The sequence below is a fragment of the Ixodes scapularis genome, unplaced genomic scaffold (genome assembly GCF_016920785.2).
Source record: "Ixodes scapularis isolate PalLabHiFi unplaced genomic scaffold, ASM1692078v2 PGA_scaffold0__279_contigs__length_252992795, whole genome shotgun sequence".
In the NCBI taxonomy this organism is placed as follows: Eukaryota; Metazoa; Arthropoda; class Arachnida; order Ixodida; family Ixodidae; genus Ixodes; species Ixodes scapularis.
The window spans coordinates 184,526,038-184,553,605 of record NW_024609835.1 but is presented as its reverse complement, the minus strand read 5'-3'; the positions used below and the strand labels follow the sequence as shown (position 1 = coordinate 184,553,605).

The following is a 27,568-nucleotide window of genomic DNA, read 5'->3' as shown; positions in this document are numbered from 1 at the left end:
CGCTCATCTTTTGGCTTCTACGCCTTGTGTATAAACGTATCAAACAGCACGACCAGCCTCCCGATAAGCTAAATTTCACACAGTAGCTACTATTTCGTTGTACGCCGACGACGAAAAGCGCACCGCGTGGTAGTGGAACCAGAGAAGCGCAAAGAGTCTCAATATCGTTTTCTCCGTCGTCTGTGCGGAGAAAATACGGTAGTGATATCAACAGGGGGTCACTTGTTCGACATTCTCTTTCGTGCCCGATGTCCAACAATCCTGCAAATTCCTTGAATAATAGCACTCCATCGATGACAACAACAATGTTTCCGCAATGTGAAAGCTTCCGTCGAAACAACCTCGAAACGTTGCAGTTTCGCCTTGTTTCGGCATGTACTTAGCATGCACGACTTAATCTTTCAGGCAAGCATATGACTACTGGCAGCATCAACTAGGTATTCTTTTTGTGGTCCTCCTTAACAGAAGAAGCCAACGCGCGGACTACTCTGTGCAATGTCATGCCGCTTGAATCATTACAAGCCCAAGGCAATGCTGTCATTGAGACTAACGATGCTTGGATTTGAACTAATTGGTTTGACATTATGACGCATATTGCGCTGCGAAGTTACATCTTAACACATAAACAGGCAATCTCTGAAACAATATGGAAGACTGCGCTTTCAGAAGTATGTCGTGTTCTTATCCGTCTTCCATATCGTCTCATAGATTGCGTGTTTATTTGTTAAAAGGACACTGCCAGGGTATTTATATATGCTCGCTGAGGTTTTTAGTTGTATGTGACATATGAGAGCCCAACTACCGAGAACAGAATTTTCGGTTCGAAATTCGATTTCTTTCCGCCTGAAAACCGCCGATCGAGAATTGGCCGGTTTGAGTCGCGCTCACTCTCTTTCGTGTGGTCACGTTCCATTTTCTAATGTTTCGACGCGACCACCAAATGTAATCATAGTCGTGGGTCATTGAAGGCAAACAGTCAATATTAAAAATAGAAAAAAAAACATGAAACCCATTTTTTTGTGGCTTCCAAAAAGCTGCAAATGCGTTGATTGAAAAAACATAGCACAGAAAACCGGAAGCATTATGTGCATTCAGTGCACAATTCTCAACATGGCGTCGTTTCGCGTGTCGTGGGACTAGCGGATGGCAGCGAACGACGGGCGTTGGACCTCTACTTCGGAACTGTGGTTCACGGTACCGGCCAAGTCTGTCTTCCATCGAAAGAGAAATTTTGGACCGATCAAAATAACTGATATTCATCCCGTACGACACACGCGACCAGCAAGCCGATTACACGAAGACATCGCCGAGCCGTCGTCCCTTCTCGTGGCTGAAGATGTCGCTCGCTCAAACGTCAAGCACGAAGTGCGTACTTTGAGTTGAGTATGAACGCGTACGGTTTCTTTACGAGGTGCGAATGTGGCCTATGCGCGGTGCTGCCCGACTTCAAGCCGGGAGTGCATGTATCGAAGGGAAATCGGCAGTAAACTTCCGACGTACACTCTACCGCCTCCATTACTACGCTTGAAATAGTTTTTCAGTACCTCAGGGAAAAGACGTCCGCTTCACACGCAGCAGGCAGGGTTTGAACCCTGGTGTGGGTGTACCATTTTTTTTTGTGAGCCTTTTGCGATGTTTACATTTCTTTTTTAACAATTATTACGGAAAAAACAATTGTGGACGATGCGTCGCTGAACTAAATGGTATGGGATTACATTTTTGACACCTGCGAGCTCAATGTAGACACTTTCCACAAAAAAACAAGGAGCATATCAATTGGGCAGCGTCTGCTTTCCGAGCTTCGCGTAACTGTTTTACAGGAATCGCAGCCAGCCATTGATGCCGGCCCGTTGATCTTTAGGAAACTTGTGCACTCTGCCGCACAATGCCACTTTCTGATGCAGGACATGTGAGGCAGCTCTTCACGCAACATCTTGGAAGTATTCTTTTCGGAGCCGATCACGGGAATTCACCACGGGTACTCGCTACTAAGTGCCAACACTTAAATGTACAAAACAATTCATCCTGAAGTACAGAACAGCGAGCGGAACAAACATAGCTGCAAAGGAATCGCACGGCGAACAAATCCCGGAACAAATTTCGTCTGCTACGTGCAGAGAAAAAACAAAAAACAAAAACGCGCGGTTGGGTGTAGCCACGTGACTTCCGCCAATTACTCTATCATCTCCACTTCCCCGTGCAGTGCGCGAGTTTCGGTTTCGGTTTCAAGCAGTAGCATTTTTTGGTTTTATTAAAAAAATGCGTGACTCTGTAGCAAAATATTAATTGGGTAGTATTCCGACAACCACAATAAATCGCCTAACAAAAAAAAAAAAAAGAAATTTCCTTAATCCTTACCTTTTCTCCCGCGACCGTTTTTTCCTTCGCGCTCAGCAGCTCGCTGGCGGGGCAAATTGCCCAGTGTGCACATTCCTAGCACTTCTATGACGATTCCTAGCACTTCTAGCAACACAAAAGTTTTCGTTTTTATTTTTATTAACCCTTTAAAGTACCTTAAAGGGTTAAAAAATCTGCGTGCATTTTTAGGATACATTCAATATAAAAAATGAAAGCCGTTTACAGCTCCCTGTAACACCGAATTGGAGCGCAGCTCTTGAGGAGAAGGAGGGAAGGGAATAAAAGAAAAATTTTTTTCCGCTGGATTTAACGGGGAAATTTTTCCGCTAGGTTTAGCGGGTTAATTTTTCCGCTAGATTTAGCGGGGCATTTTTCCCGCTAGATTTAGCTGAAAAACTTTTCCGCTAAATTTAGCGGAGAAATTTTTCAGCTAGATTTAGCGGAGAAATTTTTCCGCTAGATTTAGCGGGAAAATTTTTCCGCTAGATTTAGCGGGGAATTTTTTCCGCTAAATCTAGCGGGGAAAATTTTTCCGCTAGATTTAGCGAGGAAAATTTTCCGCTAAATCTAGCGGGAAATGTTTCCGCTAGATTTAGCGAGGAAATTTTTTCGCTATAGCGGGGAATATTTTCCGCTAGATTTAGCGGGGAAATTTTTCCGCTAGATTAAGCGGGGAATTTTTCCCGCTAGATTTTTCTGCTAGATTTAGCGGAGAAATTTTTCCGCTAGATTTAGCGGGGAAACTTTTCCGCTAGATTTGGCGGGGAATTTTTCCGCTAAATCTAGCGGGGAAAACTTTTTTGCTAGATTTAGCGGGGAATATTTTCCGCTAGATTTAGCGGGGAAATTTTTCCGCTAGATTTAGCGGGGAATTTTTTCCGCTAGATTTTTCCGCTTGATTCTGCGGGGAAATTTTCCCGCTACACTTAGCGGGGAATTTTTCCCGCTAGATTTAGCGGGGAAATTTTTCCGCGAGATTTAGCAGGGAATTTTTCCGCTAAATTTAGCGGGGAAAATTTTTACGCTAGATTTAGCGGAGAATTTTTTCCGATAAATCTAGTGGGAAAAATTTTCCGCTAGATTTAGCGGGGAAATTTACGCGCGACGGCGACGCCGACGCCGCTCAAGCCGGAAACGGGCCCCTAAGAGCTGCGCTCTAAAAGCAAAAAGGAAAAAAAAATTGGGGGTGTCAGTGTCTCTTTAAGTGTAACTTGGCAGCGCAGTATACCTCGTAATGACATCGGGATCAACAACAGCTGCACTACGCAGGATCGCTCCACCCCTCGCAACTCTCCGACCTGCAGGGCTGCAGGCAAAGTCTCTAGGCTGGGGAACTCCCTGTTAGGGTGCAGCCACCGAACGACGACGTTCACCGGCATTACGAGCATGGCGGCTCAAGATAAAAATTAACTAAGCTTTTCACCTCCGCTCGGATTCGGTTGCGCCACCTTTCTCGTCCCATAACATCCTTTGCTTTGCTCACTGACACTTTATTTATGCATTAATTGCCTCATTTCGCTTGTTTCTGCTTCCGTTTCGTTCCCAGCGGCGTGTGTTGTGGCAGCGTTGGGGTCCTTTCTTCTAATGATATGGCCCTTCAGCGTTCTCACTTTCAATATACACGTCACTGCCTGATTCACTCTGTTTTATTAATTTAAGAATGTTGGAACGAGCAGAACGGACAGACAAATGTTAAAGCCATTGGAAGAGAAGGAAATTCGCACAAGTTCTGCGGAAACGTCTGCTGCTCAGCGCTCGAACTACTGTCCTATGTAAACTTCTGCTAAAGTCGGGTGTAAGCACAAGTTGGTCGAACAGATCTGTTTAATTAGAAGATATGCTAATGTCGCGTGTAAACAGCTTTCAGCATTCTAAATCTTGAAAGCATCGATAGAGTTATGCATCGTTTAACTCTAGCTTTTATTGTATGGCGCACAAGTTGAGCGCATGTGCACGGGACATAAATGGCTTTGGTAATAAATGTTTTTGTTGGCTTGCCCACTTGATACACGACTTTTTCTGTCAGTGACGGCTGATATTTCTGCATGGTGGTGGTGCTTCACACATGTAAATTACCGTAGTTGCACGGGTTTGTTTTAAGAATTAAATTGTTTTTCCTGAGACATCTTATATAATAACCACGCAGTTCACTTTAAGAATTAAAAAAGAAGTCTCTTCTCCGCCTCTTGATACTAACAGCTAACACTGAGTGTGCATGTAAAACATATATTTCTAAGAATAATATTAAAAAATAAAAACGAAACCAGTCACTATATACCTTTTTTTGTGTGTGTTTCGAAATATTTGACCAACTTCACTTTCGACCATTTGCTTTTTGTCATCATTGGGCATAAAAAGTACGCCGCGGGTGATTTTGACTACTTTGTAAAACTGCCCTCCATCGCGCGAAGGGACCGCGGCGCCTGTCAATCAATTAATGAATCAATCCATCTTTATTTGCACAAGAAAGCGGAACACAGGAGGAGTGCGCGGCTGGGTGAAGGGTCATGAATCCCGTACGCTGAAGCGCCTGTAAGCTCCCCATGAGCAACTTATTAAGAGGCATGCACAAAGCAACATTTCACCGCAACGCCCAGCGACCTTGCAAGGCAGAGGCATCGTATTCGACCTGCCACACGAAAACAGCCGATCAAAGCTACGTGCGTGCGCACTCTTCTACATCGCCACAGGAAGTTATCTCGGCTTAAAAAAAGCCTTCTCTCCTAACAAATACATGCGGCCCTTTTTTTTCGGTTGTGAATAGTAGAAAAGAAATGTAAAAACCGCCAAACGCCTCGACAAATCAAAATAATCTAGAAAAAAAGAAGAAAAAAAAAAAAGTAAGCCCCATGGGGAACCGAACCCGCGACCGCCGCGTACGAGCCAGACATCTTACCACTGGGTGATTCCACGTCAGTTCATGCAATGATGGTCCGGGTCATAATTTAGATATTTTTGTTAAAAATATATATGAAAGCCATGTTCTTGGGAGGAACATTCAGCTATATATGAACGCCGCAACAATGTTTTTTGCTGAGATATAAAATAGAGAAGCTCGAGGCGTGGAAATTGAGAAGATTTCACAATGCTACTTTGCACAGTCGTCATTTCCTTATCGAACCTTTCACGGCACCATAACGTTTTTAATAGGTTTTAGAAAAGTTATACAGCGCATACACAAACAATTAAAATATCCATAAAATATGTCAATGCAAACAAAAATATCAAACATGGCACAAAAACGCGTTTTAGAGACATATTCACAATTTTCTTGTAAATAAACCACCTTTCATAATAGTTCACAAAACATATCATAATGCGCGTATTTAAATATTCGTTACGAATATATAAAGATTATATGCCCACCCTTAAATATGTTTTTGTTATCAACGCGGAAATGCGGCTGATTTCTCAAAATGTAGCAAGATCGGGCGTCGATATTTAAGAAACTCCATCTTTTATTTTCTTTAAACTCCCCTTGGCACTTTACAGTGACTTGAACTAACCTGTGATGGCAAAAGATTGAGTAACATATGACCTCCAAGCGGGAAAAGCTACGACAAACCTTCACTCGGAGCGAGCCGACGTCTTCGTCATAGCGGCCTTGCCGCACAGCACCAAACGTTTTGAGCGTTAGTTATGGTATGTATTTTATATTATTAAAATTCTTTTTTTTTTTATTAGCGGTGAGTATTAGTGACGTGAAAATGAACTTTGAGCTGGAATACCATTAATTAGCTTACAATTCACAGGAATAAAACGGCCCCACCCTGCAAATTCGCTACCTATGCATCATACATAAGCTTAAAACTCTCAGTTGCGCGAATGGCCATGTATACATCTGGCCTCTCGGCATATGATGACTTTCACAGATGAGTTGCCTGGATTCCTTTGACAGGTTTTACGGTGGTCCACTTTGCTTGCTTCACCGCACGAAACTCTCTAACTCGAAGACAGTTGTGAGCACTGCGCAGAGTGGTTTGACGCGTTTTGCGAAGTGCTGAAGGCATGTAGTTCCCACCAGGAACGCAAGCGATTGTACGTGCTTCTGCCACCAATCATCCTGAAGAAAAAATATTGCGTCTGGTGTCGGAAGCGACTGCCTACATGATTGATCAAACATGAAAACTGAAGCGCAAAGGTGGTGTTTGGGCAACCCCTGATCCCTACATGGGGGAAAAGGCGAATGCCGAAGACGTGCGGGTTGCAATTGAGCACTACACGCGACGACCTCGCATGCTCTGTTCAAAGCCCCAACAAAAAGGACGTCGTCAAAGCCATGATCAACAACATGTTCAAAGTTGTAAAAAGTTTTATGACCCGCTCTATTAAGGAAGCTTTCCAGCTTTTTAGGAAGGACCATCCCCATCCCGAACTAGGCATCTCCAAATTTTATTCCCTACGACCAAAATGGGTAAAAAAAAAAAGTCCCGAGCACGAGGTGTGCGCATGCATATATTGCGACAATTTTCAGTTGCTTTTAACGGCAATAACAAATGCCCCAAAGAAGACATTTACTGAAGACGACCTCAAGCGCATCTACCTCTGCTGCGCTTCACAGAACGATTGCTTTCTGCGCCGTTGCAAAAAGTGCCCAAAAACGCAGAGCATCTCGCTGCAGTCGCTTCATCTCGACGAAGACGAAAAGATCTACCATTAAAAAACGAGCGTGTTGGTAAATACTTAAGCAACCGGAAAGAATAAACACAAATTCGGGACGCAAACAGACGATACGACTCTTTCAACTCACAACGACATTTATTTCGTCTCCGTTCAAACGACGGCCATCGAGCAGGTTCTGGGGAGGGAGCAGAGAAGGAAAAGGGGGGGGGGGGTTGAAAAAGGAGGAGGGGAAAAAACGGGTTATTCGCGGCCTTCCCTCAAGGTCTCTGGTCCCCTCCGCCCAGTTCGGGACGGAGGAATTTCATCTCCCGCTCGGAAAGGGCCAGAGAGGCCGAGGCGACGTTAGTTACCGAGCTCTTGATGGCGTACGATTCGGCGACTTCCCTGCCAAACCTCTGCCGGTGTCCTCCCAATACGCGCGTACCTTCGTATCTGGGCGAACAACCGTCGCGCGTCATGCGGTGTACAACTATTGGGTGCATGGAGTCGTCGGGGGGTTCGTTCACCTCCCGCGAGTGTTGCCTCAGGCGGTCATTTAGGCACCTCCCGGTCTGCCCTATATACTCCCCGCCACACGAAAAAGGGATGGTATAAACCACCTCCTTCCTGCACTTAACAAACTGCTGCCCGTGCTTCTTGTTGCATTGAGTCGCGGAGGGCGGGGCATTCACCATTCTGCACATTTGTTGAAGCTTTTGCTTGCAGCTAAACTCTACCCCTACCTCGAAGCGAGAGGCGAGTCCCTTGAGGCGATGTGCGGTGTTGTGCGAGTAGGGAATAACTGCAAAACGTTTTTTGCGAGGAACAGGAGCGGCTGGCGGTGCCCGGGAGGCGGTGATCAGCGTCTTTAGAGTATTTGCCACTAAGTCTTCAGGGTACCCTGCTCTCTTTAGCCTATCTGTCTGTAGAAGCACGCTGTGCGCGGAGAGATGGGTGCACGATCTGGTTCCAGAGGATTTTAGGAGTGATTTCACGAGGCCCCGTTTAACTGCTTTGGAGTGGGCACTCGTGAAGGGCAGGACCGGCTTTTGTGTGCGCTGTCTAAACTCCCAGCATATCCCATCAGAGCGCATCTTCAGGTGCAGGTCCAAGTATTGAAGACCGTCTTCAGACGGGTCTTCCCTCTTAAAGAAGAGTCCGGCGGGGCTCGGAGTGAAGGCCTCAATGACAGACTCGGGAGAGGTCTGCTTCGGGTGCACGATCAGATAATCATCTACATACCGGGACACATGGCACTCCGGCACGGTCTCCTCCATTCGGCTTCTAATGTCCCGGTCCACATACATCAGGAATATCTCGCTCAGCACAGGGGCCAGACAGGAGCCTATGCATACGCCTGTCCTCTGGGTGTAAACGCTTCCCTCGTACTCCACCAGTGTCGAGCGAAGGTACAACTCAAGGAGAGAAATGAAACCGCTAACAGGTATTTCCCGACGAATTCTGAAATTTGCAGGCTCCATGTTCGTGAATGGCGTTGCTAACGGACTCGAGTAGAAACTTGTTGTCTAGACTGTAGAACATGTCCTCTATGTCCAAAGAAAACATTGCCAGTGGTGTAGGAGAGTCATGCAGGGTCTCAAGTTGGGCTATCAACTCAGTGGAGTTACTAACACGGAAAGGCTGGGAGAGTGTCAGGGACGACAAGTTTCCTAGGAGGAAAGTGGCCAAGTTCTTCTGCCAGCATCCGTTTTCGGAAATAATGCTGCGAAGCGGGACACCTGGTTTTTGTGTCTTGGCCGAGAAGAACGCAGTGAGATACTGTTTAGCTGGAGAGGCGATCGCGTTCCTCAGGGAGGTCAGGTTTAAGCTCATGCAAAGATCTTTTGCTTCGGACCTGAGGGACCCCGAGGGTCTTCTTTTTAACTTTATAAAGTTCTTCCCCAGGGCGGCTTCCACCTTCTCAGCAAAGCATCCCTCGTCCATGGTGACAAACACTCCCGATTTGTCCGACTCCAGTAGTTTCAGCTTAGAGCATCGGAGTTCCTCTACAGCCGCACGCACCAAAGACTTGCCTGGCGGAGGAGGTGGGTGGGCACACACGGCCCTAACTGCAGACCCGACGAAGTCCTGGCGGTCCTGTTCCGGGATGGAGGCGGCGACTTGGTAAACGGAGGCCAGCTGATCCACTCGTGATCCGGGCAGGTCAGGAGCAAACTTGGGTCCGTGCGAAAGGAGACGCACGGTGTCCGGAGAAAGCTGCGTGTCCGAGAGGTTCACAGGAGGAACCAGCCTAACGGGTGAACTTCCCTGATGAAAGGCGCGGTGCTCAGCCAGAATCTTGATCCAAGCAGAGTCCAGGAGACGAACAGCGGACTGCTTGATGAACTGGTACGACGGGTGTGAGCCAAATCGCGTTCCGAAGAGCGCTGTCATGTGGCCGGGAAGGATTCTACTCATCAGCAGCAACTCCTGCGATATCTCCTTCCTGGAGATCTGCATAATCCTGTAGCTTGATGCCCAGTTGTCGCAGTGGAATCCCAGAAGCAAGTCGACCGATGGATCCCCCAGATCTCATGGCTGCTCCCTCACTCGACGCGTGGCTCTCAGTAAAGGCCAGCGACGACCCAGACACTCAAGTCAAGGCCGTCGAATGGGCCTATGCAGTCCGAGACCTACATGGTCTGGACATCTCATACTGACCACATCCTACTTCTCCTTTTAATAAAGTTTTCACTCACTCACTCCCTACTCCTCCTCAAGAGCTGCGCTCTAATTCGGCGTTACAGGGAGTTGTAAACGGCTTTCACTTTTTAATAGGTTTTACACCTATTAAAAAGTGGATTAGTAAATAGGTTTTACACCTATTAAAAAGTATTAAAAAGGAACATCACCGCCTCGGGTGGTAAGGCGGTTCTTGTGTCATGTATCAGGCTTCGTTCAAGGTCAAGGATGTAAGAATGCCTCATATACTTTTCGCTCTCCTATTGCCGCAGGAAGGCAAAAGTGTCCATAACCTTTTTGACGAGTTCGCCAGCGACCCATAACGCGAAACAGATCTTTTCGGCAACCGGAAAGAATAAACACAAATTCGGGAGGCAAACAGACGATACAACTCTTTCAACTCACAACGACATTTATTTCGTCTCCGTTCAAACGACGGCCATCGAGCAGGTTCTGGGGAGGGAGCAGAGAAGGAAAAGGGGGGGGGGGGGTTGAAAAAGGAGGAGGGGAAAAAAACGGGTTTGTGAACCCGTTGAATAGAAATATTTTATTGCTATTTTTAATTTTTTATGTATGTGTTGTATAACCTTTGTAAAACCTATTAAAAAGTGAAAGCCGTTTACAACTCCCTGTAACGCCGAATTAGAGCGCAGCTCTTGAGGAGGAGTAGGGAGTGAGTGAGTGAAAACTTTATTAAAAGGAGAAGTAGGATGTGGTCAGTATGAGATGTCCAGACCATGTAGGTCTCGGACTGCATAGGCCCATTCGACGGCCTTGACTTGAGTGTCTGGGTCGTCGCTGGCCTTTACTGAGAGCCACGCGTCGAGTGAGGGAGCAGCCATGAGATCTGGGGGTGGAGGGTGCGCTTTGCAGTCCCAGATCATATGATCTAAAGTAGCTTTTTCACCGCAGAAGTGGCAGTTCGGGCTAGAGATTTGAGCCAATATGCGCGAGTATACATTTGGGTTGGGGAAGGAGTCCGTCTGAAGTCTTCTCCACGCTACCTGCTGCTCCCTCGAGAGAGAGCGGTGCGGCGGCGGGAATTTTCTTCGTCGGAGTTTGAAATGGGTGGTGTGGTCGTAATAGGAGGTAAGCGGTTCACCGGTTGCCTCCGGAATCGGACTGTCCACTGCTCGGCCGGCTCTAACTCGAGCTTGTGCGTGGGCAGCCTCGTTTCCGGGGTTTCCGGCGTGCGCCGGGACCCATACCAGGTCAATTTCTCGGAGGGGGGATGTCTCGGCAACATTTTCTAGGATATTTCTGGCTGTGAGTGAGGTTCGGCCTTTGGCATAGTTGGTGATGGTGTATTTAGAGTCGCTCACGATGGTTGTAGCTTCTGTAAAGGCAATGGCCGCTGCAATTGCGGCTTCCTCCGCGGTTTCCGCGTTTTTGGTGAATACCGTAGCGGCAATGAGTGGGGTGGCCGCGTCAGAGTCTCGGGGATGGCGTACCCCGCAGATGGCGAACCGGTGGCGGCTGTCTTGATAGTTGGCTGCGTCAACGTATATGACGTCCTGGAGTCTCTGCAAGTGTCGATGCATAGCCCTGGCTCTTGCCTCTCGTCGACCCTGTTGGGTTTGCGGGTTGATGTTCTTTGGTAAAGGTTTTATTCTAATCTTTTTTCGTATATAGCCTGGAACGGGGCCTGGATGGTCCGCCATAGGTTCTCCTTCAGTGCCCAGTCTATCCAAAATCATTCTCCCCGGTGGTGTGCTGGAGAGTCGAGCCGTCTGTGTGGTTAGATGTGCTTCTTTGAGTTCAGAAAAGGTGTTGTGTACTCCCAGGGCGAGCAGTTTCTCGTTGGCCGTAAATTTAGGTAGGCCCAACGCCGTTTTATATGCGTGTCGGATTAGAATGTCAATCTTTTGTTCTTCTGCCTTCTTGAGTCGGAGGTACGGGAAGGCGTATGTGATTTTGGTGATGACGAAAGCTTGAAGGAGCTTGTGTAGGGGTGTACTGGGGGGGATCAAGTGACCTTGGGTGGGGGTCACGTGACCTAGGGGGTCACGTGACAATGACGATGCTGATGACATCATCAGTAACGATGACGATGCGGATACCGATGACGTCATCGGTGATGATGACGATGACGATGCGGATGCCGGTAACGTCATCAGTGACGTCACTGATGACGTCATTAGCGATGATGACGATGACGATGCGGATGCCGGTGACGTCATCAGTGACGTCACTGATGGCGTCATCAGCGATGATGACGATGACGATGCGAATGCCGGTGACGTCATCAGTGACGATGACGATGACGATGCGGATGCCGGTGACGTCACTGATGACGTCATCAGTGATGATGACAATGACGATGCGGATGCCAGTGACGTCATCAGTGATGATGACGATGACGATGCGGATGCCGGTGACGTCATCAGTGACGTCACTGATGACGTCATCAGCGATGATGACGATGACGATGCGGATGCCGGTGACGTCATCAGTGACGTCACTGATGACGTCATCAGCGATGATGACGATGACGATGCGAATGCCGGTGACGTCATCACTGATGACGATGCGGATGCCGGTGACGTCATCAGTGATGATGACGATGCGGATGCCGGTGACGTCATCAGTGACGTAACCGATGACGTCATCAGCGATGATGACGATGACAATGCGAATGCCGGTGACGTCATCAGTGATGATGACGATGACGATGCGGATGCCGGTGACGTCACCGGTGACGTCACTGGTGACGTCATCAGCGATGATGACAATGACGATGCGGATGCCGGTGACGTCATCAGTGATGATGACGATGACGATGCGGATGCCGGTGACGTTATCAGTGACGTCACTGATGACGTCATCGGGGGTCACGTGACCCCGGGGGTCACGTGACTTGGGGAGCCATGTGACTTTGGGTGTCACGTGACCTTGGGGTGACCTTGGGGAGTCACGTGACCCCCGGTGACCCTTGGGGAGGGGTCACGTGACCTTGGGGTGACCTTGGGATGACCTTGGGGGTCAAGTGACCTTGGGATGACCTTGGTTACGCCGACGCCGACGGGGACGCCGACGCCGACGGCGACGGCGACGCCGCTCAAGCCGGGAACGGGCCCCTAAGAGCTGCGCTCTAAAAAGTTATGGTGCCGTGAAAGGTTCGATAAGGAAATGACGACTGTGCAAAGTAGCATTGTGAAATCTTCTCAATTTCCACGCCTCAAGCTTCTCTATTTTATATCTCAGCGAAAAAAATTGTTACGGCGTTCATATCTAGCTGAATGTTCCTTCCAGAAACATGGCTTTCATATATATTTTTAACAAAAATATCTAAATTATGACCCGGACCCTCATTGCATGAATTGACGTGGAATCACCCCACTGCGCTACGAAGGCTTTTTTTTATATTTTACTTGGAAGTTTCGTTGTAACAGGGGCTTATGTTGACAGCGGGTGCGCGCCTGTGAGCTGCTGTGCGGAGGAGCCGAACCCAAGATCTAATACCATTTGGAGAGGCAGTTTTTTTTTTTTTTTTTTCGAATACAGAAAACAATTAGCACATTTAGCTTCACTTTTTAGTGAGGGATGGGTGCCTTAGCGCGCTCAAAATATTTTGCTTGAATATAATTTTGGTGCGTACGAAGCAACATGCTCCTAACATTATTTCTTGATGACATGTGCACATGTAAATTGCGGTTACAAATTCGTTTACTATATATACTCCGAATGGTCGGAGTAGGTTGTCCGTGTGTAGGGCGTGCAAGTCGGGTTTGTTGTGGCTGTTGTTGTACGTGCCTGTGTTTATAGGTGAGTATGTATGTACATGTATGTATATGTGTGGGAGGGTGGCTGTGTGTACGGTGGGCGTACCGGGACGCAGTACTGCTGCCTTGTTAGGCCTAATTTTTCATTTTTCCTCAAATCAATGATGATGATGGATGAATGGATAGATGAATCCGGCTGAGCCCTTTGGATCGGGCGGTAGCTTTCGCCACCTAGCCATTGTGTTTTACCATTTAAACTTAGAACATTCAAATGTTAATCTATATTCCCTCCGCACTGCAAAGAAAGTGAAACCCCTTGCATCAGTTAATAAGAAAATACCTAGTTTTCTCTCGCTTTCTGCCACCATTCACTAAATCTTTGCTTGGTAATCTCTACAGTCTTGAAATTTATTTATTTATTTATTTATTTAGACATACTGCAGGCCTTGAACAGGCCCCTGCAGGTGTGGGGTACATACAAACAACAAAAATATACATATGAGAAACAAGAAACACATGGCAACCTTACCTATTGCTTAGACAACGACTTGGCAGCCGCGACGGCAGTCCACGCATCATTCTAAAACTGCGCTACTTTGCAGACTGTTTCAATCGCCTGTTCCGGTTGATAAGCGCTACCCCTGCAATCGTCGACAGCCTACGATCCTGTGCCTGGCTGGATACGCTCCGTCACTGCTGCTGCCTTCCCCTCAGACGTCTACGATACCAACTGACCGCTGTATGAGGCCGCTGCTGTCGTCTGCACTATAAGAAGAGGATCCTTGCATCGCTCATCACTTGGCAGCCGCGACGGCAGTCCACGCATCATTCTAAAACTGCGCTACTTTGCAGACTGCTTCAATCGCCTGTTCCGGTTGATAAGCGCTACCCCTGCAATCGTCGACAGCCTACTATCCTGTGCCTGGCTGGATACGCTCCGTCACTGCTGCTGCCTTCCCCTCGGACGTCTACGATACCAACTGACCGCTGTATGAGGCCGCTGCTGTCGTCTGCACTATAAGAAGAGGATCCTTGTATCGCTCATCACTTGGCAGCCGCGACGGCAGTCCACGCATCATTCTAAAACTGCGCTACTTTGCAGACTGCTTCAATCGCCTGTTCCGGTTGATAAGCGCTACCCCTGCAATCGTCGACAGCCTACGATCCTGTGCCTGGCTGGATACGCTCCGTCACTGCTGCTGCCTTCCCCTCGGACGTCTACGATACCAACTGACCGCTGTATGAGGCCGCTGCTGTCGTCTGCACTATAAGAAGAGGATCCTTGCATCGCTCATCACTTGGTAGTTTTTTTCTTCGGCGTCCGAAGTGGACGGTTGCCGCTGAGCTGCGTCCGCTGTCGTCTCGAAGCACGCTGTGTTGTTCCTGCTGTCACATCTAACGCCGAAAACCTCGTCAGTACGAGCGTTGAACTTCAGCCTTTTTTTTCTGGGGCCTTCTGGGAGACGCCGAACATCGCCCGGTGGCCCGGTCTACCGCAAGCAAGCGCCGCGGGGGGCTCGTGCAGAGCCAACCTCAGCCCCTTGCCGACGACGGAATGTCTGCTGGCCAACCTTCATCCCAAGTTGACAGGCCCACCTACCACCTGGAGCCGGAGCACGTGCCGTCGGGGACTCGTCCGTCTCCCCGACAAGCTCATGAGGTAGCCGAATCTTCGGAGGACGACTCTACCTTCAAGGAAGGCATCTCCGATATGGACGACTCTGAAGGGTCCCAAGACTGGACCGAATCGCGAGGCAAAAAGCGCCGACGGAAAAGTGGCGGCTCGGGCACGTCCGGGACTACTAGCCACAGGCTACTTGAAGAGGGGTTCACCGTCTTGTTCGCCCCCACCAACTCCGACTCGGTTGCGTCGCTCAGTCCATCCAAGCTTACAGAATACGTCGAATGTGCTGCGCCAGGTGCCGTCAAAGAAGTCCGTGTCAACAAGGCAAGGAACTTAATCGCGGTCGAAGCACGGACACCCAAGCTCAAGGGAGTACTCCTGGACCTCAAGGTACTCTGCACCACTCCTGTCCGAGCATTCCTCCCCAGTCCCCCGAACACCTGCATCGGGCTTATCAGGGACGTGGAACTCGGCCTTTCTGACGCTGACATCCGGAACCAGATACGGGCTCCAGTCAAGATCTGGGACGTGCGGCGACTTGGGGAGAAGTCTAAACTCGTGAAGATTGTCTTCCTCGGGAAGACGCGGCCCGACTCCCTCCTCTACGGACTAGTTCGAACTCCGGTCCTGTCTTTCAAGGTAAAAGCCCTGCAGTGTCGGCGGTGCCTCCGTTACGGCCATATATCCGCGGTCTGCAATCGTCCCCAGGCATGCGCACGATGCGGCGCCTCACACGACGGCGGGTGCGAATCACCCGAACCAAAGTGCATCAACTGTCGTCAGAGCCATGAGGCCACGTCCTCGTCCTGCCCAACCCGACGTCGAGAGGTCGCCATCTCGCGTTACCGCTCAGAAAACAACGCAACGTTCCGGGATGCTCGCGAAGCACTCCGCAACTCCTCGTCAGCCAAGTCAGACAAGAATTCACGCAGTGAGCAGGGTAGCACCCCCTCAGACAAGAATGTACCCCAAGACGCGCGTCCTTCCCCGACTGACACTCATGCACCGGCGGTATCATCCCCTACCTGCCAAGAAACCGATGCCACTCCCGGCACCAGCCTCTCAGCCTCCAGCACCACGGTAAAACAGACCTGGGCAGAAACTGTCAAAAGCTCGAAACCATCCAAAGGCCGCGACACCCGAGCTTCTCGACAAGGCGCACCTGTGCCGCCATCTTCAGGCCACACCGAAGCCGCCGCCCCCTTCTCGCCGCATCCCTTCAAGTCCATTGTAACCATGATCTTTGGCGCCGTGCGTGACCTAATCCACATCCTGCCAACATCCTCGTTCCGTAAGTTCCTGGAAGCCGTCCTAGCGCTCGAGGGCATCATAGGGGCGCTGCTCTGAAGCTCGACTGACAGCGGTACCCTTAGCCCCGCTGATGCCTCCCTCAGTGCATCAGTCCCCTGCTAGAGGGCGACGACAGACCCCTGTGGCTCTACAGTGGAACTGTGCAGGTCTGCTGACCAGACTGGCAGAGTTGTCCCTCTACCTTCAACAATGGAAGATACCCATTTTAGCTCTTTGCGAAGCTGGTCTCCCAGGAAATCGCAGCATCCCTGGGTATTTTGCTTATAAAAACCCGTCCATACCAAGCTTTCCAAACGGTAGCGCTGCAATTTATATCCAAAAAGCTATCCCTCACCATGTCGTGGATGTCTCTGACCTCTGCACTGTTAACCGGGACCTCGTTGCGGTGCGTGCTGAGATCGCCGGGCGGCGCCTCACTATTATCTCAATTTATGTCCGCCCAGGAGGGGGCGCTGTGGAGGTCGCCGGCTTGGTGGATTCCCTGCGCACCAGGATCACCGATCCGGTTGTGATCTGTGGGGACTGGAACGCTCATCATGCTCTATGGGGTGACACCAGAGAAGATGCAAGGGGCAGGATGCTGGCAGAACAGTTTGGAGAACACAACCTTGTTGTGGCCAACGACGGCTCCCCGACATTTTTCCGGCCACCCTGCACTTTCAGTGCCATCGACGTCACAGCCCATTCACCGGAGATCCCTCTGTCTTGGCGGGTTGCAGCCGACACCATGGGCAGTGATCACTTCCCAGTCTTCATCGACATCATAGGCCTACAACGTCCTGGGGTCCACGAGATCTCCGTTATTCACTGGGACCGGTTCCGAGACAACCTAGGGCGATCTACACGACCCCTCCTGGAGGCCATCAGCGACGCGGCGAAAGAAGCCACAATCAAGGCATCCGTACCTACATCCTTCCCTGCTCCCGACCTGACCCTTCTAAACCTGTGTGCAGCAAGACGGAGGGCCCAGAGACTTCTGCAACGTAAGGGTGGCGTGACCTTTAAGACCCTCTTTAACAGGATTGACGCTGCCCTACGACGCTATGCCAAAAAATGCTTCAAGCGGCAGTGGGATTTGATCTGCTCTTCGGTGGATGCAACCACACCAGCCCGGCGTATCTGGAGGCTTATGGACAGTCTGTCCGGGAAAAGAATGTACAGCCTCCCATTCGCTTCTCTGGCCCTATGCACGGGAAAGCTACAAGCGGCCCTGGCCGAAGACTTTGCTACTCTCTATGCCGCGGCCGTTTCCCAGCCAAAGCCGCGCTGCCATGCGGATAAAACACCTTTCTGCATGGATGCCCCTTTTACGGAATCCGAACTGAGATCCGCACTGAGAGCCTCCAAGAGACGAGGGGCACCGGGACCAGACGGGGTCACGACGCAAATGTTACAGAACCTGCCAGATTCACGTTTACAGGAACTTCTTTCGTCGTTCAATGATATCTGGGCCTCATCAGAATCTCCAGCGGTTTGGCGACTGGCATGGGTGGTCCCTGTACTCAAGAGTGGCAAACCAGCAGGAGACTTATCGTCCTACCGGCCGGTGTCCCTCACCTCATGCGTTGCCAAGCTCTTCGAGCGGCTGGTACACGCCCGCTTGATCTGGTGGCTGGAGGAACACAACCTACTCCCGTCAAATATAACTGGGTTCAGGTCCCGTCTCTCCGCACAAGACAGTATCCTGGACATTGTCAGTGCAGTGCAGCATGCAGCAGCTAGCCGTAAGTCTACCGTGGCGGCATCCTTCGATATTCAGGCTGCATTCGACAATGTGGAACCGGCATCAGTCCTGGCCCAACTAACCTCTTGGGGTATCACGGGAAGAGTTCAGGGCTTCCTCGAGGGTTTTCTTTCGGACAGATCAATCCAAGTCAAACTGAGCAACACACTCAGCCAGTCAAGACCGGTGCAACGCGGTCTACCCCAGGGCAGCGTCCTGTCGCCTCTACTCTTTAACATCGCCATTGCGGGCCTCCCAGCCGCTCTTCCCAACTCAAGGATCCCGATTGGCATTTCTATGTACGCGGACGACTTATGCATCTGGGTCTCTGGCTTCCGACACCCAACCTTGAGAGCCATAATGCAATCCGCCATAAACAAGATCCAGGCCTTCCTCGAGAACCAAGGTCTTTCAATTTCCGGTCACAAGGCAGCAGCCATGGTCTTCCCAGGAAGGAACCGCCGGTTGCGGGAGGTCAAGCTCCAACTGGACTCGCAGCCCCTGCGCCTTGTATCAAAGCACCGCTTCCTCGGCATTACTCTTCAGAACCGCTGCAAGTGGCACGACCAGATAAAGGCCGTCACGGCTTCCACCATCTCTTCCCGGAACGCTGTGCGCCGGGTCGGAGGGCAGAACTGGGGCAACTCTCCCCGATCCATGCTGACCCTTCATTCTTCTTTGGTGGTGAGCCGACTCATGTATAGCTTACCATACATGGACCTCCTCCCCAGTCAGGCCGACAAACTCGAACGGCTACACCGTGCGGGCCTGCGAACATCGCTAGGCGTTCCCAGAAGCGCCAAAAACGAGAGGGTGTATGAGGAGGCCCGGTCGCTTCCTTTGCACCTCCAAGCCTCCCAACGCCTTTTGCTGCAAGTCATTCGTCTAGGGGAGACTCATCCTGGCCAGTCCCTGATCAAGAGGCTCAGGAGCCGAACTCAATCCAAACTCAGCCTCGCCACCAAGACCCTTGCCGCACTTGGATGGGAACCCCCCCAGATAATCAACCCGCACGGCAGGACACCCCCTTGGGAGGCAGGCCTGCAGTTAGCCGAACTCCTACCCGGCGTCCGCAAGAAGGCCAACACGCCCCCTCTGGTTCTCAAAGCAGCTGCACAAGAACAGCTAGCAGCAAGGTACCCTCGGCATCTACACATATACACGGACGGTTCGGTGGACAGGTCTCGGCAAAGCAGCACGGCAGCCTACCACATCCCGGACTTACAAAAAGACTGGAGCGCCCGCACTACTCACATGGTGTCGTCCACGACCGCCGAGCTGCTGGCGATCGCAGAAGCCCTGACTGCGACGAAGTCGCTGCCTCCACAACAAATCGTTGTCCTCACGGACTCACGTGGAGGAATTCAGCGCATACGCAAACCTGGTCCATGCCCCACTGCCAACGAGGTGAGACGGGTAGTCCGCCAGCTTGAAGAACATGGACACTCCATCTCGCTCCAGTGGGTCCCATCCCATGTGGGCCTCCGCGGAAACGAGATTGTGGACCGCATAGCCTTACGTGCCCACGACCTCTCTCCTACACTAAGGGCGCCTCCTAATCCCAAGCGCTACCAGCAAGCCATCCAGGCTTTCTTCTCGGATATTTCCCCCTGGAGCAGCTCAAAGCGGCCACCTTGCCTGACCCAGGGGTTAAAACGGTCCGACGCGACGCTGCTCTTCCGACTTAGAACAGGGAGCGCATACACAGGGAAGCTCCTCCACCGGTTTGGACGCAGAGACACTCCGCTCTGTCAGCGGTGTGCGGTCACAGAGGACGAGGTTCACATAGTCTGGGGCTGCCCTCTTCACGAGGAAGCTCGAAGGACGTTTCTCTCCGCCCTATCCTCACAACACATCCGACCGATGACAGCATCAGACGTAGTTTTCCCTGAAGGTCCCAGGCATAGAAGACGGATCATACAGTCCCTCCTACTGGGTTTCCTACGAGAGACCGGTCTAGCAGAGCAACTATGACGCCCTCCTGCTCTTCCGCTAAGTGCCACTAGCCCAGCCCGGACTCGCTAACTGGCTCACTGAGACATGAATGCTGCTGGTTTATTTTGCCTTCCCCCCCCCCTCCCCCCCTACTCACCTAAGTCCCATCTTTTCCCCTCCTCCTATCCCAGGGCGGAACAACGCTTGCACTTTTGGCAAAGCTAACCCTGCCTTCCCCACATCACGACACCCCCCCCCCCCCCCCCCCCCCGCTCATCACTTGGCAGCCGCGACGGCAGTCCACGCATCATTCTAAAACTGCGCTACTTTGCAGGTTGGTGTTTTACTATATAATACTACCCGAACATTTAGAAAACTTGCCGTCGCTGCTGCCAATTGTGTTGTTGTTCACGATAAGGTGTAACCGACCCAATGGCGAAGGACCTTACGCGCCTTTTCGCAGAATTGCGGGATGAGATGAGGACCGAGTGGAAATCTTTGAGGGAAACGATAGAGAGGGACTTTCGCAATGAAATTCGTGACCTCCGTTCAGATATACGGGAAGTGAAGTCTAGTATGGATTTTATAAATGCTGAATTTGAGAACATGAAGAAGAAACTTGCAAGCGAAGTCGAGACAGTTTCTGCGTTAAAAAAAGAAAATGACGAGCTTCGAGCGAGGTATCACGCCCTTGAGGGGGATGTGAAAGCAAACCGGATGAGCATTGTCCAATGCGAACAGCACTCTCGCGCCTACAACCTAGAGATAAAAGGAATGGCAGTTATTGAAAACGAGGATCTTCATGCAACTTTGTGCAAGCTTGGTGAACTAATTGGCGAACCGATTGATAAACAAGATGTTGAAATCTGTCACCGAGTCCGCACACGAGAACTAAACAAGCAAAATATTATCGTGCAGTTCGTGCGAAGAGAGAAACGCGAAAAGGTGCTTGCAAAAGCCAGGAAAAAACGACTCACGAACAAAGACTTCGGATTATCGACTGACACCGCGGTCTTTGTAAACGAGCATTTGTGCCCGACCTTGAAGAAACTACTTGGAAAGGCCACTGCAAAAAAGCGAGACGCGGGATGGAAATACGTGTGGGTGCGAAACAGCAAGATTTGGGCCCGTAGATCTGAAACCGCAGATATCGTATCGACAGAACACGACGGTGATCTCGACAAGATTTGTTAAGCCAAAATTGTAGGATAAGCGTTTTCCTTTTTATTGTTTTTTTCTGCTTGGTAATGGCAGACAACGATCTGTTTCTTCCGCAAGATATTTGTAACGAAACAAATAAAACAAGTAAACTCTTGAAACTTTTTCACCTGAGTGTTAGGTCAGCTAGATCTAAGATAGACGACCTTATGTTTCTTTTTGAGTCATGTAAATGCTCGTTCGATGTCATAATGTTCACGGAAACGTGGTACAGAGATGAAACAGATTTTTTTATTCTCCCCCAGTATAATCATTTTTATCAAAATCGTGTTTCCGGGCGGGGGGGTGGTGTCGCTATGCTTGTCGCGAGTGATAATTTCGAAAATATTCCTGAATACACATCTGTTACGGATGACTATGAAATACTGTGTATAAAACGGGACTTTTATATTTTTGTTGTTATATATCGTCCGCCCAGCGGGAATGTGGCTCGATTTTTGACATTTCTAGATAAACTGCTGTGTCACGTAAACGAAAGCAAATATGTTCTTTTTATTGGTGGCGATCTAAATATTAATTTGTTGGAAACTAGCCCCAACGCGGCCGACTTGTTATTATTGTTAACGGCGAACAATTTTGTTAATGTAATTACTCATCCCACACGCACTACACTTTCTACATCAACATTAATTGATCTTTTTATTACAAACCATGAGAAGGAAAAGATCAAAGCTGGCGTAATAAGCTCGGATATTAGCGACCATCTGCCCATATTTATGCTAGCTGACACAACACGAGAGGTACATAAGCGTGACACAAATTCTATGACTTTCCAAAACATTACACCACTTACACTAGATGCATTTAGGCAGAAATTATTGGCCACTGATTGGACCGATGTACTGAACTCAAAAGACGTGGATAGGGCATACAACGCGTTTTTGGAAAAATTTAAACAGGTTTATTTTTCTTGTTTTCCAAATAAAACTAGTAAACTTGCTCGGAAAGGACGAAAGCCTTGGATGACCACTGCACTCCTTAAGAAGACGCGTATAAAATATAAACTTTATAAAACATTTCTTGTGACACGTGAGGCAGTGGCATTAGTCAATTTCAAAGAATACAGAAACCAATTAACAGCGGAAATTAGAAAATCTAAAAGAATTTATTATTCTAGTCTGTTTGATGCTGAGTGTCTAAAAAAGGCCGATATATTATGGAAACGTATAAATAGTGTTTTCAATTCGTCTTACAAGCCAGAAAGTTTTGAAAATTTTAAACATAATGGAGAGGTCTTAAGTGCTTCAAACCTGGCAAACGTATTTAACAACCATTTTGTGAATATCGGGAACAACTCTTATTATCATGAAGCGTCAGAAAATATTAAGCCTATCTCGGAATCGCTCTTTATGTACCCCACATATGAGACTGAAGTGTGTTCCTCTATTATGTGTCTGAGTAACAGTGGCAGTCGTGATGCGGATGATTTACAAATTAAACCTGTAAAATATGTAGCAGATATTATTGCCCCATATATAACATACATATACAACCTCGCAATATCTTCCGGTATCTTTCCTAAAAAAATGCAAATCGCGAAAGTTGTAGCTTTATTCAAATCAGGAAACAAAAATGAGTTAGGAAATTACCGTCCTATATCCATTCTTCCAGTATTCTCAAAAGGGTTAGAAAAGATTATTCACTCCCGCATTATTAATTTCTGTGATAAGAACTCGCTCATTACTGACTGTCAATTTGGATTCCGAAAACATAGATCAACAGAAACAGCCTTATTAGTTCAAAAAGAACATATACTTAGAAATTTCGAAGACAAAATTTTGACGCTTGGGTTGTTTTTAGATTTCAGCAAAGCATTTGATTGCATAAATCCTTTAATCCTGCTAGATAAATTATTTTCTTATGGCATTCGCGACCTTCCACTCACACTAATTAAGTCCTATTTACAGCATCGCTCCCAATTTGTGCAAATTAAAAATCAGAGATCAACACCTTTAAATATATTATCAGGAGTTCCCCAGGGAAGTATCCTCGGGCCACTTCTTTTTTCGTTATATATAAATGACATAGTGAAACTCGATTCAAGTTGCAAATATATTATCTATGCAGACGACACCAGTGTATTTTTTTCAGAGTCATCCGAGGAGGGTCTTGTAAATAAAGCAAATGCGTTTCTTATAAAATTGAAAACATGGGCTGAAGTGAATTGTTTAACTATTAATGTCTCAAAAACAAAAGCAATAATATTTCGCCCACGTGGTTCGAGCGATAGATTATACAATCCTCTCAAATTTGGATCCTTGCACATTGAATTTGTAAATAGTGTTAAAACAGTTGGAGTTATTTTTTTTTGATAATATGCTCTGGACTAACCATATAAGAAAGCTCTGCTCTAAACTGGGTAAATCTGTAGGAATTATGAACAGACATAGACATGTTCTACCGAAAAGCGTAAAAAGGGTTTTTATAACTCATTATTTTATTCCCATTTATGTTATTGCAATCTCGTCTGGGGAAATACGTCTGATGCAAATTTAAATATGATACATTTATTGCAAAAAAAGGTGATACGAATAATAGCAGATGTTTCTTACATTCATCACACCGAATCATTGTTTCAATTATATAGGATCCTTAACATACAGCAAATTTATAACTACCGTTTAACAATAGCTTACAGAAATGCTACTTACGGCCGTTCCAGTACAATTCTTCAACTATCTGAATTAAAAGAAACAGAGAATCATTACCCGTCTAGACATCACCAACCTTGGAAAATTCCGAAATGCAGGACAAATTATGGAAAACAAACAATACGTTATGCTTTACCTTTTCTGTTGAATGAATATTGTGATCAAAATATAGATGTAGTGAATATGTCAAACAGCAGTATACTCAATTTGTATTTTAATACTTAAGAATGTATTCCTTATGTGCGCACTATATTTGCATTGTTTATTTCTGAACGCATTTTATTTGTTTTTGTGTTCCGTCATAGCTGCTGAGTGGGGGGTCCGGAGCTCGTCAAGCTGCATTTCTGCAGCTTTTTCTCCGGCCTCCCATTCACCACATGTATCTGTGGTGAGAATAAAGTTTGTATTGTATTGTATAAATACTTATGAACGCCATCAGCATAATAAACATTCCATAATCAATGCCTAACATACAATAAAACAATTAAAAAGAAATGCACGTACAAACAGAAGGAAAGGAGAACAATCAAAAGTTGTGACTCTCAAGAGCAACATTGAAGTCGGGGGCAAAAAAGATGTCACGAGGGAGGGCGTTCCAATCCGTAATAGTGCGTGGAAAAAAGGAATACTTAAAAATGTTAGTTCGAGCGAATATTGCTACCAGGGAATACTGATGATGGTGCCTAGTTTCCCTAGATAATGATGGGGATAAATATAGACTTGATTCAATGCGGAGTCTGTTATTATAAAGCAAATACAAAAATTTTAGTCGCGCAATCTTTCGACGATGCTGGAGTGATGATATATTGTTTGCTATCATCAATGAAGATGGGGAATCTAGCCGATTATACTTTCCATAGATGAAGCGAATAGCTCTCCTCTGAACCATCTCAAGCTGTGACGCATCCTTTTTGGTATTCGGGTCCCATACTATGCCAGCATATTCTAACTTCGGTCGGACCAAGGAGTTATATGCTTGTAATTTAACGGAAGGGGCAGCGCTTCTAAGTTTTCGACGTAACAAGCCCAATTTTCGAGAAGCGGAGGAACAGATATTTTGAATGTGTTGAGACCAACGGAGATCGTGGGATATGGTTACGCCGAGATATTTGTATTCAGTCACATCAGATATTACATCATTGTTTAATTGATAAGAGAACTTCAGTGGCTTTGATTTTCTTGTTATACGTAAATTGACTGTTTTCGTAAAATTTAGCTGCATTTGCCATGTGCGGCACCAATTGCAGATAGAGGCAAGGGAAGAATTCAGTGATATTTGGTCGGCAACTGTGGATATCCTTTTGAACAAAATACAATCATCGGCGAATAAACGAATATTTACATCTGGGCGAACAACTGAGATGATATCATTTATATAAGTTAAAAACAACAACGGGCCAAGCACACTGCCCTGAGGAACACCTGAGGAAACACCCAGAATACCGGAAGCATGACCAGCAATGTCGACAAACTGGCTGCGAATCCACTCTCCCTTCGCTGTCGACAAGCTGGCTGCGAAATCCACTCTCCCTTCGCTGTCTCTAAAGCCCAATGACTGTATTAAATCTATGTTGTCTTCGGTAGGCATAGAGTGAAGCTCTTTACAGTAGAGTATCAAGTGCTCAGCCGTCTCGTCCTCCTCTCCACAAGCAGTGCACACCGTATCCATTTCCTGGTACTTCGCTCTGTATGTTCTGGTTCGCAGAACACCCGTCCTCGCCTCAAACAACGATGAGCTTCCCCTAGAATTGTCATAAATGCTTTCTTTGGCAATAACTGTTTTGTTTAATCTATAGCTTTCCAGAGCCGTCTTTGTCTGCATTCCGTCTAGCCACCAATCCATTTCTGTGGCCTTAACTTTCTTCTTAACTGAGACCTGCTCTTCCGTATCTCCACTATAGCCTAAAAACTTTCCTCTTAATTTCCTAGTGCGCAGTCTTCACTTTGTGTATACTCCTCATGTATAAATGGCTGAAAACCTTTCGTGCCCATTGGTCCCCATCCATTTGCCTCAACCGATCCTCAAAGTCTATCTTGCTCACCGCTTCCCTGCTCTCAGAAGACGCCCATCCCATGATGATGCTTGTGGAAGCTCCATCTGGTGTTGGCGCTAGAAAACTCGAAGGGTTTTTACTATTTCATGCTAACTACACTAGGTGGCGCAAGTCACCGCCCCTTTCACAGCGTTCAGTGCTCTGTATTTAATCATTCATTCAAAATGGAAACAGTCATAGAAATTGTACCATCGTCTCAATCGCTTGTTATCGCGTCCTTTTGACTGATAAGCGCCCTCCGTGAGCTAGAAGCCGCTGAATGCATACGAACGAGTGAATATCTCATCGACAAAGGTGAGCAAAAGCGTGATAAGGGCGCGGTTGCATCAGTTCGTCCACCGCATGTCTCCGCGTCTCGTCGCCGCTTACTGGCGACTTACGGCATCCAGTTGGTATGCTCAATAAAGTCTGCATCGCACTGGGTTTGGTGCCGGTGCTTGCAGAGGGATATTTGGGGGCGTCAAATACAAATACGTGCCTGGGGCCTTGATTTCGCAAAGTCGCGTGAGCCGTGCACGTCGTTACAGCTGCCCGTCGCTCGTCTCGTAACCGCCGTCCGCCATATTGGTTTGGGGGAGGAAATTTTCTTCTTTGCCGAAATGCTCGAATTTCCTCCCTGAGCAGAGAAATATATGGAACATTTTGTTTCACCTTTTAAGAAGAAAGTGACACTCCTTTTTTTTTGTTTTTAGTCTGTGCAATACCCGCAAGACGCGTACATGAAAGCTGGCCGTCGGTGTCTGTTTTCGCCTTCGTACATCTGCTATTCCGCCCCCGTCTAAAAAGTTTTACAACGTTCGCAAGACTTAACCATGAAAGCGGCGTTCTAGCGTTACATTATGCGTAAGTGACGATCCAATACAAGTGTCTCTCAACGTCTCTTGATAACAAATAAAAAGAGCTGCTGAGATGAATAAAAAAAAAGGAACAAAATAAATATGCACCCACTTTAACTTTTATGCCGTTTTTTTTTTTTCGCACGGCATCTGCGAGCAAGATGAGAGAACATCATGACGCACAATTAAAACGAGACCAATGGTCATTCGCTTTGCCAGGCAAGGTGCACTGTAGATCTTGAGAGCTATTGCATTTGAAGTGAAATGACGGAAATATATTTGGACTAACTTGATACAATACGAACGCCCGATTGCCACCAGCCAAATAGCTCACAAATTATTATCTCTGTAGGTATCATCTCACTTTTGAATCAATGTTCGCAATCACGACGGTTGCACAATTAGAAAGCACAGAGCTGTGGGGCCGCTTATACAAGAATCAACATTTTCAAGAACATGATAGTGCATTTTCACGCGTAAGGGAGGAGAGAACAGGACAGCATAGTGCGCTAACTTCAACTGTTTATTACGGAGAAAAACAAGAGTATAAACGTTCTGCGCGATCGCTCTACTCAACCAATACACTTCCCTTCCACTGTTCGCAAGAAGTGGGCCTCTTTGTGCCGCCGATCAATAGAAGCCACGCTGACACACCGATCCCCGTAACTTTCTTTCAGTACGCCTTTCTGATTTCTCCTCTATGGTTTTCGGACAAAGACACCAAGTACTTGTGAACCATGCCAGGGCACAGTATTGGATGAGTGATGCGATGGAGCAGGCCATTTTTACCTATGTTTTTCTGCATAATAAACAGTTGAGATTAGCGTACTGCATTGTGCCGTTCTCCCCTCA

The 27,568-nt window shown here is 47.9% G+C and overlaps 2 protein-coding genes across 2 annotated transcripts in view; both read left to right on the top strand.

Moving 5' to 3' along the window:
• The window catches only part of LOC8037532 (chitinase-3-like protein 2), a 92,896-nt gene that overhangs the window by 54,684 nt on the left and 10,644 nt on the right, over window positions 1-27,568 (top strand). The gene's annotated exons all lie outside the window — the stretch shown is intronic.
• Window positions 14,822-16,584, top strand: LOC115317294. The gene has a single exon (XM_040223097.2). It carries the CDS (start codon window positions 14,920-14,922, stop codon window positions 16,333-16,335), a length of 1,416 nt encoding a protein of 471 aa, XP_040079031.1. The 5' UTR covers window positions 14,822-14,919; the 3' UTR covers window positions 16,336-16,584.